This window comes from Piliocolobus tephrosceles, chromosome Y (genome assembly GCF_002776525.5).
Source record: "Piliocolobus tephrosceles isolate RC106 chromosome Y, ASM277652v3, whole genome shotgun sequence".
NCBI lineage: Eukaryota > Metazoa > Chordata > Mammalia > Primates > Cercopithecidae > Piliocolobus > Piliocolobus tephrosceles.
The window spans coordinates 25347620-25367756 of NC_045456.1; the positions used below are offsets into that span (position 1 = coordinate 25347620).

The 20137-nt window shown below is 37.9% G+C and overlaps 1 protein-coding gene across 6 annotated transcripts in view; it reads right to left on the bottom strand.

Annotated features, from left to right (window-relative positions):
- The window catches only part of LOC111535634 (histone demethylase UTY), a 227888-nt gene that overhangs the window by 183885 nt on the left and 23866 nt on the right, over positions 1 to 20137 (bottom strand). For all 6 annotated transcript variants that reach the window (XM_026451718.2, XM_026451717.2, XM_026451716.2 and 3 more), the window contains exon 4: positions 12993 to 13042. In XM_026451718.2, coding sequence (XP_026307503.1) covers positions 12993 to 13042 — 50 coding nt within the window. The remainder of the gene's footprint in view (positions 1 to 12992; positions 13043 to 20137) is intronic.

Below are 20137 nucleotides of genomic sequence, written 5' to 3' on the forward strand. Positions count from 1 at the left end.
TTTTGCCTTTCAGTGGGGAAATAATCTATATCCATGGACTAGGCTTCCACAAAGGATTAAGAACTCCCGGCAATCTTTGAAGAAGCATTAGCCTCAGACCTTGGTCCTCAGACCTTTATCCCACTCAGTCATAAGTGTGTCCTCCAATATATTGATGATCTTTTATTTGCAGCTCCTACTGTTTGGACGAACGGAGGCAGGATGGCGCACTTCCGGGTTCTTCATCATTAACTTTTCCCGCCAGTGCGAAAATGCAGCATGCGCCAGGGAAGGTGCAGAGCAACCGGGCATGCGCCAGGTGATGTCAATCCGAAGAGACCAAGATTTACCTGGTGGCACCTGCGGAACGCCCCTGACACGCCCATGCCCCGCCTGTTGCCCTCCCACTCTTAGAAAAGCGGCTCTCGGCCAGCAGGCCACCCGGCCTTCCTGAGTCTCTCACTCCTGTCAGGCTGCCGGCCTTTTTTGCCGGAGGGGGACAGACCTCTTCCCCACACCTTAGGTTACCAAAAATAAACTTGCAGTTTTGCTCCTACCCTTGCCTGGTCGCTGGTTCTTTTGTGTGCCTTCTGGTGCTCTTAGAAAAACAAATCACCTACCAGGGAGAATTGCCAAAGAGGCATGGAGGAACTTCTCTATGTCTTATAGAAGGCTTTACACAAAGTCTCAAAAAGAAAAAAAAAAAAATCCTAATCACACTGCAAGCTTGCATGTGTTGTTCTAAAGTGAAATATTTAGGTTTTATAATAAGCAAAGGACAAAGGGAGCTTGGTGAGCAGAAAGAGGCCGTGTGTACACTCCCTACTCACACCACAGGGCGCCAAATCAGGATTCACTTTTAGTTAAGCCTCTATATGAAGCTACAAAGTGGAGTAAGAAAGAGTCCCTCCTCTGGGAGACAGAGCAAGCAAAGGAATTTTAAAGTGAATTTTAAAAATTCAAAAAAGCCTTAACACAGGTTCCAGCTTTAGGCATCCCAAATCAGACTAAACCTTTCTTCTTGTACGTGGATGAAAAGAAAAGAGACAGCAGTAGCAGTTTCAACACAAATGCTAGGATCATGGCATAGACCTGTGGCCTATTTATCTAAACAAGTAGACACAGTGGCATTAGGCTGGCCACACTGCTTTAAAGCAGCAGTGGCAACTCTCTTGCTGGCCCAGGGGACTGGCAAATTAACGCTAGGACAGAAGTTAACTATTCAGGCGTCACACACTGTAATAACCCTGTTAGAGCAGAGGGGGCATCACTGGCTGTCTAATCCAAGAATGGCTAAATATCAGACTGTTACATGAAAATCCTAACATAAATGTGGAAACAGTGAATACCCTAAATCCAGCTAGTCTGTTGCCTATAGAAAAATCAAAAGAATTCCCATCACATTATTGTAAGGATGTAGTAGATCAAGTGTTTTCAAGTAGGAAAGACTTGAAAGATCATCCTTTTGAAAATTCAGATCTAGACTATTTCACAGATGGTAGCAGCTTCATTTCAGATAGAGTTTGCAGAGCTGGCTATGGGGTAGTGATAGATGATTTTAAGTCAGGTGAGGGAACAGTGGTAGAAGCACAGTTACTGACAACTGGAACCTCTGCTCCCAAAAGGCTGAGCTTATTGCTTTAACAAGAGCTTTATTACTAGGAAAGGGAGGATAGTTAATATCTACACTGATTCTGAATATGCTTTTGCTACACAGCATGCTCATGGAGCCATCTAGAGAGAGGACTTCTAACAGCTGCAGGAAAAGAAATAGAAAATAAAAAGGAGATGCTGCAGCTCTTAGATGCTGTTTGGACACCTAAAAAGGTGGCCATTATACATTGCAGAGATCATCAGATAGACAGATCCTATAGATCCAGAGAAAATAGAAAAGCAGACAGAGAGGTGAGGTGGGTGGCTATGGCAGTCCCACCACTGGCAGAAAAAGCTTTAATGTTACCTCTTTTCCCAAAACCATTACCTTTAGAATAAAAGTAGGCTCAACCCCCTGTGAGAACCTGATGGTAGATTTTACTTAGTTACCCCATGTAAGAGGACTAAAGTATTTATCAGTCTTTATATGCACCTATTATGGGTGGGTAGAAGCTTTCCCCACCCAAACTGAAATGGCCCAAGAAGTAACATGGGCATTACTAGCACATATTATCCACAGGTTTGGGGTGCCTTTGACTATCGGGTCAAATAATGGCCCAGCATTTGTGGCTGAAGTTGTTTAAAACTTATCCCAATTACTAAAAACAAGATGGAAGCTGCACATTGCATACCATCCCCAAAGTTCAGGAAAAGTCAAAAGGATGAACTGGACAATAAAGCAACTGTTAAAAAAGTTCTGTCAAGAAACCCACCTAAAGTGGGATATGTCTCTGCCCATGGTTCTTCTTCGAATCAGATGCATCCCAAACAAGCAAACTGGATACTCACCCTATGAAATTCTCTTTGGAGGGCCTCCCCCTCTTATTTTCCAAATTAAAGGAGATCTCAAAGAAGTAAGGGAACAGTGAGAAGGCAAATGCAAGCTTTAGGTGCAACCATGAGAGAAGTGCAAAGCTTGGTGCAAGAAAGACTGCCAGTAGGCGTAACTAGCCTAGTTCACCTGTACCAACCCAGGGTCTCTGTCTGGGTCAAAAGGTGGAACCTGTCCACATTAGGGCACATATGGCATGGGCCTTTTATAGTAATCATATTTACCCACACTGCTGTTAAGATTGCTGAAGTTGTTCCCTGGAACCACCATAGCCAGTTAAAGCCAGTTACTGCCCAGGAAACATGGACCAGCCAGCCAGACCCCGATGAACCCACCAAACTAACCCTAAGATGAGGTGCCAACAGAGACCAAACCTAGACCAGTCAACCTCAGACCCAACTGTTAACGAGAAGTCATTGAGCCCTGCTATAGTCACAAAACCAGAAGCTGACTATTCTACGCATTGCCAAGGCTTGAGGAGTGTTCAGCAGATAAGTAAAGTAGATATGGGCTAATATTTTAATACTTATTGCTATTCTAGTAATATTGGCTGTACTATTGTTATATTGCCATTGTTGCCAACCCTTGCTTTCAGAAAGAAACATAGCCTGCCTGTGCCTAGTCTGAAGATGTTACTCTCTGTTTTACTTGTATTAACTATTATGTCAAACTTACAAAGCGGTGAAAATACAAATGAGTTTTCCATGTGCACCGAAACTACTGGGGTAAGGAACACACAGGTTAAAACCTTTATATATCAAACCCATTATAAGCAAATAGGCTCCCTAGGAATTTGTGTATATAACCAAATTACTTATTCAATGTGTGATGTTGGTGATAATCAGCCCTATGTCTGCTGTGACCCCAAAGTTCTACCTCGAACTTGGTGTGACATTTGTGAAAGGTCTGAAAAAGGAACTCTTTACAATTCAACCTGGATACCCCCCATCAATAAACACAGTGTGTATCTGTGTTTAGATACCTGCTAGATAATAAGAACACTCCTTAAAACTAAAATAATAATGGCGACCCCAATCTGTTATGGCAATCCTTGCCCTACAGTCAGGTCAGTGTGTGCCTCTCGTGGTTGCCACATTCCTGACTCCAAAAGAGAGTTGACTGTAACCACTCGTATCCTGTACTGGATTAGAGATACCCTGCAGTCTCAAGACATACGTTTCTCCAGAAACCTCTCCACAGATTGGTATAACTATGATAATTGTGTAACAGGAAATTCCTGTAGCCTCAATGAATTTGTTATTTCAAATCGGATTGGGCAATAGGCACTGAAGTTCCAGTTGGATACAGTGATGAAGCCACAGAAAAAGAGGCGGATCGTAAGCTAGAGAGATTAGGCATTAAATACTCCAGGGTGCAGGCCTACCAACAGCACTGTATAGTTTTTATATTATCAAAAAGACTCAAGCTCACAAACCTCAGCAACGATTTAAAAATTTCAAGTCATTCAGTGAAGATATTAACCAAGTAGTTCCTGAGCCATCCTTTATCACTAAAAATCTGTTTGTGCAGTTAGTTAAGAACATAGCAGGAAATCTAGGAGTTACTTCATAGTATGTATGCAAAAGACTGACATGGAGGATAGATGGCCTTGGGAGGTAAAAGAATTGCTTCCCCAGAACAACTACATTTTAATTCTCTCTGCCACAAATGCTCCAGAATTAATCCCTACTAGCTATAGTACTTGGCTTTTAAAGGCTTCTATTATAGGAAGATACTGCATACCTCGTTGGGGGACTACCTATCCACAGCCAGCAGGCAAATTAGCCTGTTTAGGGCAACAATACTACAATGAAACTATGTGAAAAACTATGGCAGAGAGAAAATAAAATGGGTAAAAATAACTGAAGGCCATCTCATTTTAAATCATTTTCTAGGTTCTCTTCTTGAAATCACTCTTGGGATCAACCAAAAGCACAAAACATGGTAAGCATCAACATGGTGATCACCTGCAGGCCTCTACTGGATCTGTGATCAGTGAGCCTATAGGCAGTGGCCAGAAAAACGGACAGGAGCTTGTGCCTTAGGTGTTATTAAACAATCGTTCTTCCTGTTACTCTTGAAGCAAGGAGAAGCTTTAGGGTATTCCTATTTATGATGAGCCTAGAAGTAAAAACAAAGGAGCAGCAGACTTAGAGGAAGACACAGAAATAGGGGACTGGAAAGACACATATTGCAGAGAGAATAATAAATAATTATGGCCCGGCCACCTGGGTGCAAGATGGATTATAGGGATACTGTACTCCCATCTACATGATTAATTGCATCATTAGGTTACACGCATTATTAGAAATTATAACTAATGAAACACCTAAAGCTTTAGATTTATTGGCTGTACAATCTACACAGAATGAGAAATGCAATTTATCAAAACAGACTGGCATTAGATTATCTGCGTCTGCAGTAAATTTAACTAGACTAATTGTTGTTTAGAAATTGATGACAACAGGTAGGCAGTTATGGAAATCACTGCCATAGTGAGAAAGTTAGCTCATGCTCCAATCCAAACTTGGAAAGGTTGGACCTCAGACTGTCTTTTTGGTGGATGGTTTTCATCTTTTGGAGGATTCAAGACTCTCATAGGAAGTGTAGTACTTCTATTAGGCAGCTGTCTAATACTCCCTTGTTTACTGCGTCTCCTGTGTAGGAACACACAGTTCACTACAGAAGCAGTAGTGGCTAGACACACCCCTCCCAAATAATGGCACTAAATAAGTATCAGCCATTACCCACAGAAGAAAGTTCATCTCAAGAGAAGGTGAAGAATTATGAAACTAACGTAGGTTTTTTCTAAAGTAGTTTCCTTTCCCATGTCTCACCCTCTTTACCTTCTACATGGATTGTAAAACACAAATGTATAGGTATGGGATAGAAGAGTTAGGCCTTAAACATCACTTATAAAAATAATTTGTTGAAGTATAATCTAACTTCTACTTATGCACAGGCAAATGGCGCCACAGAAAATAGTTAAGTTCAGCTCCTGACTGGCTTACTCGTGCTTCTCTCTAGAAAACAGGCGAAAATTCATGCCCCCTACATGGATGGCTGGTTAAGTCAGTGACAGGGAAGATTCCCTGAAAGATGGAAACAATCTAAAAAGACAGGCACAGCCACAGGGAGGACAGCAAAGGCTGAGAAAAATTTAAGCCAGGGAGCCAGTCTGCTCCCACAAAGAAGGTAAGGGACGCTAAAAGCAGATACACTGGCAAAGCAACTCCCCATGCAAACAGATGAATTGCCTTTTGTCAGGCCTTTGACTCTGTCCTACTATCCTAGCATCATGTGCATCATCAGGAAAAAGGTAAAAGCTTTCTAATAATAGTTTATTTTAAAAGAAAGCTTTTAAACGGGGGAATGTGAAAGGAAAATAAAATAAAATAAATAATAAAGCCAAAAATAATAAACATAACATATGAAATAGTTAACATTAAGTACAGGTTACTTAGAAGTTACACGTAGGCTAAGAAATTTAAGTAGTCCCTCCCAGCATTGCTAACAAGTTGCAGCTACAAGCTATCTCAACCTTCCAAGCTTATCGCCTGCCTCCAGACCCCTGCATGTTTCTGTAATTCCTGTTTTCCATTACCCCAGCTTTGCCCAGCTTTGCGGTTGACTGGTCAAGATAACTAAATTGTAAGCTTTCTCAGAACTGTCACAGGGTTAAATAATTTATGTCTTTGTCTGAAACCGGTATCCTGCCTCATTTTCCCGCCTCAAATGACATGTAAAGCAAGCCTGCATTCTTTGTCAGGGTCAGTAGCCATTTTGTGTATGAGTCTGCTGTTGGCTCAGGTGCCCAAATTAAATAAAGTTGTCTTTGGTCTGCAAAGGTCTCTTTGTCTTCCTTGTCCGGAGTTTTACTGTGACATATGATCACCGGGTCAACACAGACATTAACATGAAAGTCAAATTTTTTGAAACACAAAAAAAAGAAACACAATAAACCAAAAGCAGTGAGAAGTGAGATACAACAAAAGCAGCGTTAACAGGAAAGTTTACAGCACTAAATGTCCATCTTTAAAACATATAAATACTACAAATTATGAATCTAATGATGCAACTCAAGAAACCAGAAAAGCAAGATCACACTCAAACCCAAAACTAGCAGAAGAAAAAAAGACCACAGGAGCATTAAATGGAACACAGACTAGAAAAACCAATTACATTAAATGGAATATAGACTAGAAAAATGCATGACTAGAATTGTGTATGTGGGTGTGTATTAGCTCTAAAAAAACTAATTTTCTTGGTCAGGTGTGGTGGCTCACACCTATAATCTCTGCATTTTGGGAGGCCAAGGTGGGTGGACCACTTGAGGTCAGGAGTTTGAGAACAGCCTGGCCAAGAAAGAATCAACAAAAGAAAAAGTGGTTTCTTCTAAAGGGTAAAGAAGAGTGATAAACCAGTAGTTAAACTAACCAAAAAAGTAAGGGAGAGACCAGAATAAATAAAACAAGAAATGAAAAACGGAACACTATAATTGGTATCACAGAAATACAAAACATTATCAGAGACTATTATAAACAACTATATACTCATAAACTTGAAAAGCTAGAGAAAGGATAAATTCCTGTGAACATACAACCTACCAAGATAGAATGAGGAGGAGGCATCATCAGAGACTATTATGAACAACTACAAACTCAAAAAATTGAAAACCTAGAGAAAGGATAAATTCCTGCGAACATACAAACTGCCAAGATAGAATCAGGAACAGGCAGAAAACCTGAAGAGACAAATAAAGTAGTGAAATCAGTCAGTAATTACAACGTCTCCCAACAAAGGAAAACGCAGGACAAATGGATTCATAGCCAATGTCTGGGAAGTATGAGGTTGTGGAAGGGAGATGGATGATGAGAAATCAGTTAATAGGTGAAACATACATTATTTTGGTGATGGATAACATGTTAAATGCTCTAACTTGATCGCTGTGCAATCTATGCAAGCAACAAAATTGCACATGAACCCCACAAATTTGTAAAATTAATTTAAAAAAGCATTAGTACTAATCCTTTACAAACTCTTTCCAAAAATTAGTCCATTTTCACTAATGGACAGAACATCTAGGCAAAAGAGTATGAAGAATACATTAAGACAACATTTTGAACTAACTATACCTAACAAAAATCTATGACACTTCACTAACAATAGCAGGATATACATTCTTCTCAAGCACAAAAAAAACAGCTCTTGGACCAGGAGTGGTGGCTCACACATATAATCCCAGCACTTTGGGAGGCCAAGGCATGCAGTTCACAAGGTCAGGAGATGAAGACCATCTTGGCCAACACAGTGCAACCCCGTCTCTACTAAAATACAAAGAATTAGCTGGGCGTGGTGGTGCACACCTGTAGTCTCAGCTACTTGGGAAGCTGAGGCAGAAGAATCCCTTGAACCTGGGAGGCAGACACTGCAGTGAGCTGAGATCTGCCTCTGCTCTCCAGCCTGGCAACAGAGCAAGACTCTGCCTCAAAAAAAAAAAAAAAAAAAAAAAAAAAAAGAAAAAAGAAAAGAAAAAAACCCCAGCTTTTGAACAGTCCCTATGATAAGCCATAAAACAAGACTTAACAGTTTTAAAAAGTTTTTAAAATAATATATTCATACAAAGTATCTCTTGTGATGACAGAATATATTTAGTAATAAAACAGAAAATTCACAAATTGTGGAAATTAAACACACGTTTGTAAATCTGTGTGTCTAAATTTCCAATGAGTCAAACAAATCAGTAAATACTTCATAAGAATTAAAAGATAAAATACATCTTCACAGAACTGATAGAAAGCAGTTACAAGAATGCTCAGAGGGCAAATTACAGGTATAAATTCCATTGCTAAGAATTAAATCCTACAAGTAACCTGCTCTTCAAAAAAACAAAAAACAACTAAACCCAAAGCATGTTTAAAAAAGAAATAGATATAAGTAAAAATTTAATAAAATATTATCATCTGCAAACACAGATAATTTGACTTCCTCTCTTCCTATCTGGAGGCTCTTTATGTCTTTCTCTCCCCTGACTGGTCTGGCTAGAACTTCCAGTACCATGTTTATCAGTGGTGGTGACAGGCAGGGCATCCTTGTTCTGTTTTTTTTCAAGGGAAATGGTTTCAGCTTTTGTCCATTCGATGTGATGTTGGCTATGAGTTTATCACAATGGCTGTTATTATTTTGAGGTAGGTTCTGCCAATGCCTCCTTTGTTAAGGGTTTTTAACATGAGGGAATTTTCAATTTTAACAAAAATCATTTCTGTAATCCTGGAAAGGAATTGTGGTATAAATACACACCATGGTATATACTATGCAGCCATAAAAAGGAATGAGATGATGTCCTCTGCAGAAACATGGATGGAGCAGGAGGCCATTATTCTGTTGCTGCACTAAGTGAACTAGTGCAGCAACAGAAAACCAAATACATATTACTAACGAGACACCTCAGCGTGCTTGAGGGTAGACGGCGGGAGAAGGATCAAAAAACTACCTATTAGGTACTATGCATGTTACTTAGGTGACAAAATAATCTCTACACCAAACCCCTATGACACTCAGCTTACCTGTATAACAAACCTGCACATGTACCCTGAGCCTGACAGTTAAAAAATAAAATAAAATACCTAAAAATTAGTGTAAATTTGTTATTTCAACTGTAACAAAATTATAATGCTTTGACAACTAAAAAATATTTTGATACAAATGTTAAAAGTTCCAAATAAGTAACAAGAGGGCTGGATTTAGCGGCTCATTCCTATAATCTACTTTGGAAGGTCAAGGAGGGTGGATTGCTTGAGCCCAGAAGTTCAAGAATAGCCTGGGTAAGTGTGAGATAAATAGATAAATAAATAAATACAGATATCCTCTGTTGATATCATTTCACTATAAGTGTTCATGGAATGTACCATGTAATATTGTTAAGATGACCCTACTCTTAAATTTGAACTACATATCATAATTCCTGGTGGCTTTTGGCACAAACACAAAACTAATCCTGTAGAAAATACAAGGTATCTAGAGGAGCCAAAATAACTTTGCAAAAAAGGAACCACACTGAAAAAAATCATACTAACCAATCTGAAAACTTACTACAAGGAACACTAATTAAGACATGGTAGCACTGCAATAATGACAGGTATGTATCTAAAATAGAACTTAAGAGTCCTGAAAAAAGAAAAACTAAAAAAAATTCTTTTTTTAACTATTACACTTTAAGTTCTGGGATACATGTGCAGAATGTGCAGGTCTAGTACACAGGTATACATGTGCCATGGGGGATCGCTGCACCCATCAACCAATCTTCTACATTAGGTATTTCTTGTGCTGCTACCCTTCCCCTACCCAACCCCTGTCAGTTCCCTCACAGACCCCAGTATGTGATGTTCCCCTCCCTGTGTCCATGTGTTCTCATTGTTCAACTACCACTTATGAGAGAGAACATATGGAGTTTGGTTTTCTCTTCTTGTGTTAGCTTGCCGACAATGATGAAAACCTTTAAAATTTATGGTAAGTCTGAGGAACTGTCATAGCCAAAAGGAGCCTAAAAGAAAGACATGAGAAGTAATAATGTTATATTCACGATGGGATCCAAAAAAAAAAAAATTAGGTAAAAACTCTGGAAATCTGAATAAAGAATGAACTTTACTTAATGCTAACACATCAAGACTGCATAATAAACTTTAACAACACATGTACCAGATTAACATAAGATGTTATCAACAGGGGATTATGTATAGGCACACTGTGGTTATCTTTGAAATAATCTTGCAAAGCTAGACTTGTCAATAAAAAATAAAGTTTACTTTGAAAAAACGAAGACAATGAGTAAAAGTGATGAAAAACAACCAATATATCTTAAAAAGCTTGGATAAATTCTGTGCGGAAAAAGTACAAGATCAGAAAACGGTGGATCAGAAGGTCCTCTGTTCATATACCCCATAGTAGCAATAACTTGACAATGATTCACAAGCGAAAGTGGCTTTGTGGGAGCTTTGAATCCCAAGTAGAAGACAGCAAAACTCTGAGACTAAGAATTGTTTGGCAAAAGCAGGCCTGTGCCCAGGTGGCAGTTTTGCCAACAAGGTCCCCAGCTATAGTCCTATCACCCTGCAGCCTCAATCATAACAACACTGAATAGCAACGATTCAGGCACTATACCCAGGGACATAGATGCCACACTATGCCTTGGGTAATGGACTGTGAACCCCAGTCCCACAAAGACTCTGAAACTGCTCTGTAACTTGGCTACAGACCTTACTAGCCTCAGGCCAGGACAGGGTTTTGCCTAATCAGTGGTTTCCTAGTTGGGCAAAACTCTGTCCAGTATGTGCCCCTGAGGTAGGCCTACTACCCTGTCAAATTGCATATTTTAAAGCAAAACTGTAATGCAGCTCCAGCTACCAGCCATACTGACCAACATCCTAAAAGCCATCCTGTCTAAAAACCATTAGAAACACCTGCCTTAGACCCGAGTAATAGGTGTCCCAACCACAGACTCTACTATATATCCAGTAGCAGCCGCCTGACCTGGTTCCTATCAGTGATCCCAGAGGCTAATCCCAACAGCCCAGGGTCCAGAGAGGAGGTCTGTAAAGACTGGAGAGGTATTTGCTCTTTGAATACACATACAGCCAAAATGACACCAGCAAAACCAATTAATAAAGCTCCAGTGACCAAGTACCAAGTACAGTGACCAAGTACAAGTAAACAACACAGAAAAGAATTTGAAATAATCACCTTAAAGAAGCTGAATGAGATGAAACATAAGACAGATAAGTAAAAGAAATCGAGAAAACAATGAATGAATAAAATGAGAGCTTTAAGAAAGAAATAAAAACCATTAAAAAAAAAAAACCTAGACCTGAATGAAGAACACCTTAACAAAATAGAACATTAACAGCCTCAATTAGCTGACGCAAATATGAAGAAGAACCAGCAGGCTGGTATACAATAAGGTCATCTGAAATTAGCTGGCAGTTGTTTCAAGTTGGTGTCTGGAAACAAAAATGAAATTAGCCAGTTAGATGAAAAAAAAAAAAAAAAAAGTAAAAGTAAAGAGTGCATATGAGACTTACAGGATATCATCAGAAAAACAAATATACATTTTTTTTTACATAGAAATATATACAATTTCCCAAGGAGGAAGAAAAAGGCTGAAGTTAAGAAAAATCAACAAAAATAGTAGAACAGGAAGTTCCCTGCTCATATCAAAATTAACTCAAATAATCAAATACCAAAATGTAAAAGCTATAATTATAAAACTCTAAAAGGAAAACACTGATAAACATGTATGATGTTGGATTTATTTAACAGATATATTTAAATTAGTCAGTCACCAGTAAAGGCAGAAGCAACAAAAGAAAACACTGTATTTATACATTTTGACATTTTCACTAAACATACAGTCAAAATATTTTTTTCCCATCATTTGTTGCATGGACACTTGCTTGTTTCTGCTTTGTGGCTTTTATGTATACGCTGCAGTGAACATCTGTAGCCTTGCTTTTGTTTGAACATGTAGTTTTATTTTCTTTTATTATATACCTAGGAGTGGAATTGTTTGACAAGATAGTAACTTTGTGAAGAGCTGCTAGGTTGTTTTCTAGAGTAGTCACACCATTTTACATTCCCACCTCAGCATTTAAAGATCTGTTTCTCTACACCCTAGCCAACACCTGCTGTCTTTAAAAAATTTTTATCATCCTAGAAAATACGAAGTGGTCTGTAGTTTCCATTCTCATTGTCCTTATGACTAATGTTTGAACATCTTTTCGTTTATTGGCCTTTGGATATGCTTAGTTTTGGACAAATGTCTATTCTGGTTACTTTTCTTCCATTATTTCTTGAGTTGCAAGAGTTTTAAAATATATGTATCTGGTTATTTGATCCTTACATGATTTGTAGATGTTTTCTTATCTTTTGAGTTTTTTTTTAGTTTTGATAAAATTCTTTGAAGCACCGAAGACTTAAGTTTTGATGGACTCCATCAAAATTTGTCCAGAATAGGCAATATATAGAAACAGAGGGGAGAGAGACAGAAGGGTATGGTGTTTTATTTTAATATTATCAAAATGTTTCCAAATTAATTGTTGTGATGGCTGGACAACTCTATGAATACATTAACAACTACTGAATCATACACTTTCAATGAGTGAATTCTAAGCTATATACTTTATATGTCCATAATGTTTTACCAAAAAAAAAAAAAAAAAATCAAAATAAATGCATATCAATATATGTTTTGTACTATGTAGTTTTCATTTTTAATTACATTTCTTTCCCACTCAAGCAATTCATGAAAGCCAGAAACAATTTTATTTATATTAGGAATCAACACATGGCCTTTCAAAGTCTGTGACTAAAACAGGACTTTCCCTTTATCCACATTATATTATCTATGGCTAACCCTCACAGCAGTTACAACTATGACTAATAGCATGGGTTACATCCTATGACAAGATAAATGTATACTGAGTATGATCTGCCATAAAGGAAATCAAAACTGTCATTGAAAATTTGTACCAACCTTCCAGTAGTCAGACTGTAAACTGTAATATCTCTGATATGCAGATAATGCTGGAAAAGAAAACATAATTATTAGCCAAATCACATCTCATTTAAAAATCCACTGGAAGACATTAAATAGATATTTTAATATAAGCTGCTCAACATGCCCATCCATTAATAAACAATAAAAATCAAATAATCTAAATTTGATGGCTTACTAATTTAATCAGCTATATAAAACCATGATCAGATCTTACCCATGCACTCAAACAAACATAATATCTTAGCAATTACTTGAATCAATTTGACCTCCTTCAGGGACCAAAAGTAATGGCAATCTTCTAGAGGTATTCCCCACTATGATAAAGTTTTCTAATTTTTCTTAGCATGCAATTCACTTTCTAGAAAGATAAAAATTCAGTCACCTAAGGTGCAAAATAACTCTTTGTGATGCTTCCCTTTACACAATCAGTAGACTACTATTATCTATAGTTTAATTCCAAGTTAGGATGCCCTATGCCCTAAAACCTATCTAAAGGCAAAAAGAGGACTCAAATCATATAGAAGAGTTGTTACTGACAGCCTACAAAAATGCACAAAAATAAAATCGCAAAATAAAAACATAAAAAATAAGTCATAAAAGCACATTAGAATTAGTGGAAACATTAACAATGACAAAACTAGGAAAATCCATCACTTTATCCATTCAACTCAGAATCTCTGGAAAACAGCTGAGCAATGATTACATTCCTGGGGATAAGCTTTTAGGATAAACTATTGCAATAAATATCATCCAAAAGTCAAAAATAAATCGAAAAAGATGAAAAAGAAAAAATAAACTGAAAACAGCAGAATGCCAAAAGTGGCAGACTGAACACACTGTAATAGGCAGAGGATTCTGTCTTGAACAAACACTTTTACAAATTTCAGAGATTTTTACAATAAAGATGTAAATGTTAGCTGAAATGGTTTCACTGAATTTAACCACAAAAAGTTAAGGTGTGGGGGTAAGCCTATTGAGGAAAACTTGCTTTTTTCAAACAATTATAAAATGACAAGACAGAATTTTAAAAAAAAACAAATTTAATGCTCAACAGACAGCAGCATATATAAGAACATCTCACAATATAGGCTACATTTATATGACTAAAATATTTACTTTCAAAACAAAAAAGTGCAAAGGAGTGACATCCAAAAAAGTAGCCTGAAAGTAGACACTTTTTCAAGAAAAGCAACCTTAAAGTCTCTCTATAGCTGTCTTAAGGGCACTATTCAAATGGAGAAAATTTTACATAAGAAAATATATCAAGTTTTCAGCAAAAACAGTGAAAATCTATCTCATTTTAGCCTGAACTAATTCTTTCTCACACCATTCCTACTCTACCCCAGCTCAGTAAGATAGGACCACTAGACCCACCAAAATATAGTGTTCTCTCTTGTTCCTGTTTTAGGGCTAGGCTAACTTCTCAATAGATGTAAGCTACCAACATTTCCCCCACTCAGCTCAGTATTGCAGAAACTATATTAAAAATAAGTGGGGGCAGGCGCAGTGGCTCACGCTTGTAATCCCAACACTTTGAGGGGCTGAGGCAGGCGGATCACAAGATCAGGAGATGGAGACCATCCTGATTAACACAGTGAAACAACCCGTCTCTACTAAAAATGCAAAAAATTAGCCAGGCGTGATGGCACGTGCCTGTAGTCCCAGCTACTTGGGAGGTTGAGGCAGGAGAATCACTTGAATGTGGGAGGCAGAGATTGCAGTGAGCCAAGATCATGCCACTGTGCTCCAGCCTGGATGACAGAGCGAAACTCTGTCTGGAAAACAAAACAAAAACAAAAAAAAGGGCAAATGACAAGACAAGAAGCTGCTTTGCTCTCCCATGCCCACAATGGCTAACTGGAAACTCTAATCCAGGTGCAGCAGACCAGTAAAGTACTGATGCTCAATAGCCCTTGATTTAAATAACTCTGGATAGATTCCACGTAAAAGAAGCAAGCAGACTAAAGACCATAGCTCCTACCCAGTGCCTACTCCTAAAGCACAGGGATCATTTCAAGAGTAGTGGCCATTATCTCAGGCTCCAGACCTTGAAAAGCAAAGGTTCAACTCTAGTGGAAAAAGATCACAGAATGCAGTAGTTTCTCTTCTAGTGTGAATTTATTCAGAAAGCATTTGGGGATGTTCAAGCCCAAGAATATCATAGAAAACATGCAGATTTTTACAGATAAGCATCTAGTAGCTTCAAAAGAGCAAGTATCTAAACTGCAGACTGGCTAGAAGCTTTACAGAGAGAAACAGGGAGAGAAAGAAATCTCCGGGGTTAGAAAAGTCCTGGGAGATAGACCTCAAGAAGTGTTGCACGAATGAGAAATGTGGGACACTGTTCAGCATAAACACTACAAGTAACAATTATTGGGAACAAAGGAACAGAAAGCCTGAAGAATACCACAGTGGTAAATTCCCACCATTTACAGGTTATCTTTTTCCATTCTATCCTACTACATTTGAAACTGAAGAAACCACCATTCTGGAAGCACCAAAAAGAATGAAGGCAGGCAGGGTGGAACTAATCTTAGTAACCAAAGGACCAAGGAAAAAGGCAATCCAGCAAGACAGAAAACTGAGAATGTAATCTATTCACTGCAAACAGTACAGAAAAAGAGTTCCCTCAAACCACCTACTACTCTACACACAAAGTTCAAGTAGAAAGCATCTACTACATCTATCATTCTAGAAAGCATCTACTACATCTATCATTTATCAGGCCACCTATTGCGTTAATGTGAGAGGATGCCAATAAGGGAGCAAGAAAAAAATTTATCTGATGGCTGGTAATGAGGCTCACATGTCCTCCGCTGAAAGTAGCCTAGATTTCACACTCACATGGCAGAAACGAGTTGCCTGCACATGTTGGTGGAATCAGAGCGCCCAGGTGGAAGTTAGGATTTTAACCACAGGCCAGAAATAAGGAAGCCTGGAAGAATAATGGAAACCATGTGGGAAGCCAAAACTCTCATTTCAGTTCGGCATTAACAAAAAGCCTAACTCAGTGAAGAATCTGAACTTTAACGTTCACCTGGCAGTAAGAAACAGCAATACAATTTACTGTAGATTAATATAAGATCCTAAGATCCACCAGCCAGATGCAGTGGTTCACACCTGTAATTTCAGTACTTTCGGAGGCTGAGGTGAGTGGATCACTGAAGGTAAGGGGTTCAAGACCAGCCTGGCCAACAGAGTGAAACCCCAACTCTACTAAAACTACAAAACTTAGTGAAGTATGGTGACACATACCTGTAGTTCCAGCTACTTGAGAGGCTGAGGCATGAGAATCACTTGAACCCACGAGGCAGAGGTTGCAGTGAGCCGAGATAGCACTACTGCTAGGCAACAGAATGAGACTCTGTCTGATAGCATAACATAAAACCTTTCAAGATCCAGTTAAAAATCATTCACCATATCCAAAACAAAAAAAAAAAAAAAAAAAAAAAAAAAGAAGTAAATCACACTGAATGAAAAAGATGGGAAAAATATTTGAATATATAACAAATTTTAAACTGGAATAAAAGTGCTTCAAAGAACAACAAAAAAGAGGAAAAATGAGAAAGTCACAGTAAAGAAATAGAAGCTACAAAAGGCAAACCAATGTAAACTTGAGAACTTGCAAATGAAATAGTCAAAATAAAGAGCTCAGCTAATAGCCTCAGTGGCACAATGCACACAGAAACATTATTAAACTAGAATACAGAAAAATAAAAACTACTCAAGCTAAGCTAACAAGAAAAAATAAACTAAGGCAACGAAAGAATGCAGCCTCATGGATTTGTGGGTTATTAATCAGAGAACTAAGTGTCATTACACTCCACAACGAATGGAGAAAGAACTAGTTGTAACATATACTTAAAGATAGGTATGAAATTTCTCCAAATGTGAATGAAAAAGACATGTGGATGCTAGCCATGATAAAGCCCCTACACCCTTCAAGGGCCCTCACACTAACACAGGGGACTGCCTGGAGATCATGCAAAGGCATCACTCCAGAGAGGGAGGTCACTTTGGGACCAATGCACTGCTACAGCACTAAGCAACTGCAAGTACCTAAAACAACTATGAGGAGCAATAAACTCCAATGACTCACATTTCCCAATATTAAAACTTCCTACAAAGCTACTGTAATCAAAATAGTATAGCTAACATAAGGACAGAAATAGAGACAATGGTAGAATAGAGTTGAGAACCTGAAAATAATCTTTACATATATGATCAACTGATTTTTTCACAGAATGCTTAGTCCACTCTTGAATGGGCAGTTTAATTTTCTCAAGCAAAAGAATGAGGCTCGTCACCTAACTCACATAATATACTAAATATAATCAATTATTTATTAAATATAAGAAGTAAAACCAAAGAAATCTAGGAGAAAATCTGAAGATTCTTCATGTTCATGAACATGGCAACAGAGAGGGCATCAAAAGCATAAGCCACAACAGATAAATTGAACTTGATCTAAAATTAGAAACCTCTGTGCAAAGCTCACTGTCAATAAAATGAAATGAAAACCTATATGATGGGAGAAAATATTTGCAAATCATGTTTAATCAAGATTTATCATCAAGAATATACAAAAAACTCCTAGAACTCAGTAACAAAAAGACAAGTAGCTCAACTAAAAAATACATAAAGAATCCGAACAGACATTTATCCAAAGATGATACATAAATGGCCAATGAGCACCTGAAAAGATACTCAACAGCATTAGTCACTAGGGAAATAATGCAAATCACACCCACTATGAGACTATCGCTTCACACTGTAATGGTTACAACAGTAGGTGTGGGGAAATAGTAAAAAACAAGTGTTGGCAAAAACCTGGAAATCTCCTTTAATGGCAGGATAGTAATAATGGGTACAGCATCTGTGGAAAACAGCTTTTCTTACAAAAATTACTATTTTTTCAGCAATAAAAATAGCAATTCCACTCCCAGCTAACTTGTCAAAAGAACTGAAGGCCGGGCACAGTGGCTCATGCCTATAATCCCAACACTTTGGGATGCTAAGGCGGCTGGATCACCTGAGGTCAGGAGTTCGAGACCAGCCTGGCCAACATGGCGAAACCCTATCTCTACCAAAAAAAAAAAAAAAAAAAAAGATAAAAATTGGCTGGGTGTGCTCGTGGGTGCCAGTAAACCCAGCTACTCAGGAGGCTGAGGCAAGAGAATCGCTTGAACTCAGGAGGCAGAGGCTGCTGTGAGCTAAGATCACATCACTGCACTCCAGTAGGTAACAACAACAACAAAAAAAAACAGTTAGAAGTGGGGACTCAAATAGATGTCTGTATACTAATTTTCATAGCACATTCCCAACAGACAAAAGGTAGGAAAAAAAAAAAAAAAGCATTCATCCAAGATGAACAGTAAACTGTGGCATACACATACAATAAAATATTCAGTAATAAAAAGGAACAAAGTAGTGATACATGCTGCAACATGAATGAACCCTGCAAATATTTTGCTGAGTAAAAACAGCTGACACATACAATATGATTTCATTTATATGAAATATCAATAACAGGCAATCCACAGAGAAAGAAGGTAGACTAGTGACTGCAAGGACCTAGCTGAAAAAAGGAAGAAAGAGTAGTGACCAATAAAATAACATTTCAACCAAAGAAATATATACATTGTAAACTGTTTTAAAGAAAACAAACAGGTCGGACATGGTGGTTTACGTCTATAATCCTGGCACTTTTGAAGGCCAAGGTGCGCAGATCACCTGAGACCAGGAGTTTGAGACCAGCCTAGATAACATTGCAAAACCCCATCTTTACCAAAAATACAAAATTAGCCAGGAATGTTGGCAGGAACCTGTAATCTCGCTACTCAAGAGGCTGAGGCAGGAGAATCACCTGAACCCAGGTGGTGGAGGTTGCAGTGAGTCAGATCACATCACTTCATTCCAGCCTGGGTGTCGAAGAGACACTCTGTCTCAAAAAAAAAAAAAAAAAAAAGAAAAGAAAAGAAAAGAAACAAGGATCTATGTCAACGATTTATTGTAGCATTATTCACACTAGCCAAAAGGTGGAAACAAATCAAGAGTCCACAAACACCAATGGATAAACAAAAAAGTGGGTACATACATACAATGAAATATTAATAAGCCTTAAAAACAAATGAAATTCTAACACATATTATATGAATGACTAAATTAAACATATGACAGGTAAAAGAATCCAGACACAAAAGGAACAACAATGCATTATTCCACTTATAACTTACCACAGGAAGATATGTTGATACAGATCAAGGTGTAATATAGGCAAACAAGGGCTGGGTGTGGTGAATAGGGATTTATAGCTGAATAGCTACAGAGTTTTGTTTGGTATGACAAAAAAAAGTTTTGGAAGAGTGGTGATGGCTATGATGTACTTACTGCTAAAGAAATTTAACACTTAAAAGTGATTTAAATGGCAAATTGTGTTATATACATTTTAACATAAAACTTTAAAAAAAAAGAAAAATCATTTTTCTGGAATAAGTAAAAATCTGTCTCTGGAAGGGATGTGAAAATTCAAAGATCAGAATGACTATCCATAGTCATAGACTATCACATACCTAAAGCACATGAATAATAAAATTTCAGAAGGGTAAGAATAACAGATTTTCTAAATCATCATCAAAACATTTCCAATATGAAGGACATGAGATGCTGATTCACAAGAACACATAATAGAATAAAACAGGCCTATTCTAAAACATATCAATTTGAAATTTCGGAACAAAAGTTCTATATTCCCAGTTTTTAGAAAATTAGTATTTTCCTAAGTCTTCAACATCCCCAGCACCTGTGACTGTCTAACCCAAATGACCAGGTACATCAATCGGACAAGACTAGTCCCTGCCAAGTCAACTTTCTTGCCTTTCCCTGATTATGATTTAGAAACATTCAAACACATCAGTAAAATTCTCTTTAGTCTGTCTGACCCCTAAATAAATGGGTTCCACTGTCTATGGTTTCACATTCTCTCAGCTCCTGATGTGCTGGGTGAGGCCACTATTGTGAGTTCCACCTAGATGACCCCTTGTGTGATGTGCCAGGCCGGCCTCTTCTAGAACCTGTGAGTAAAACAAACCCTTTAATTTCATTTGCGTCATCAAGTATAA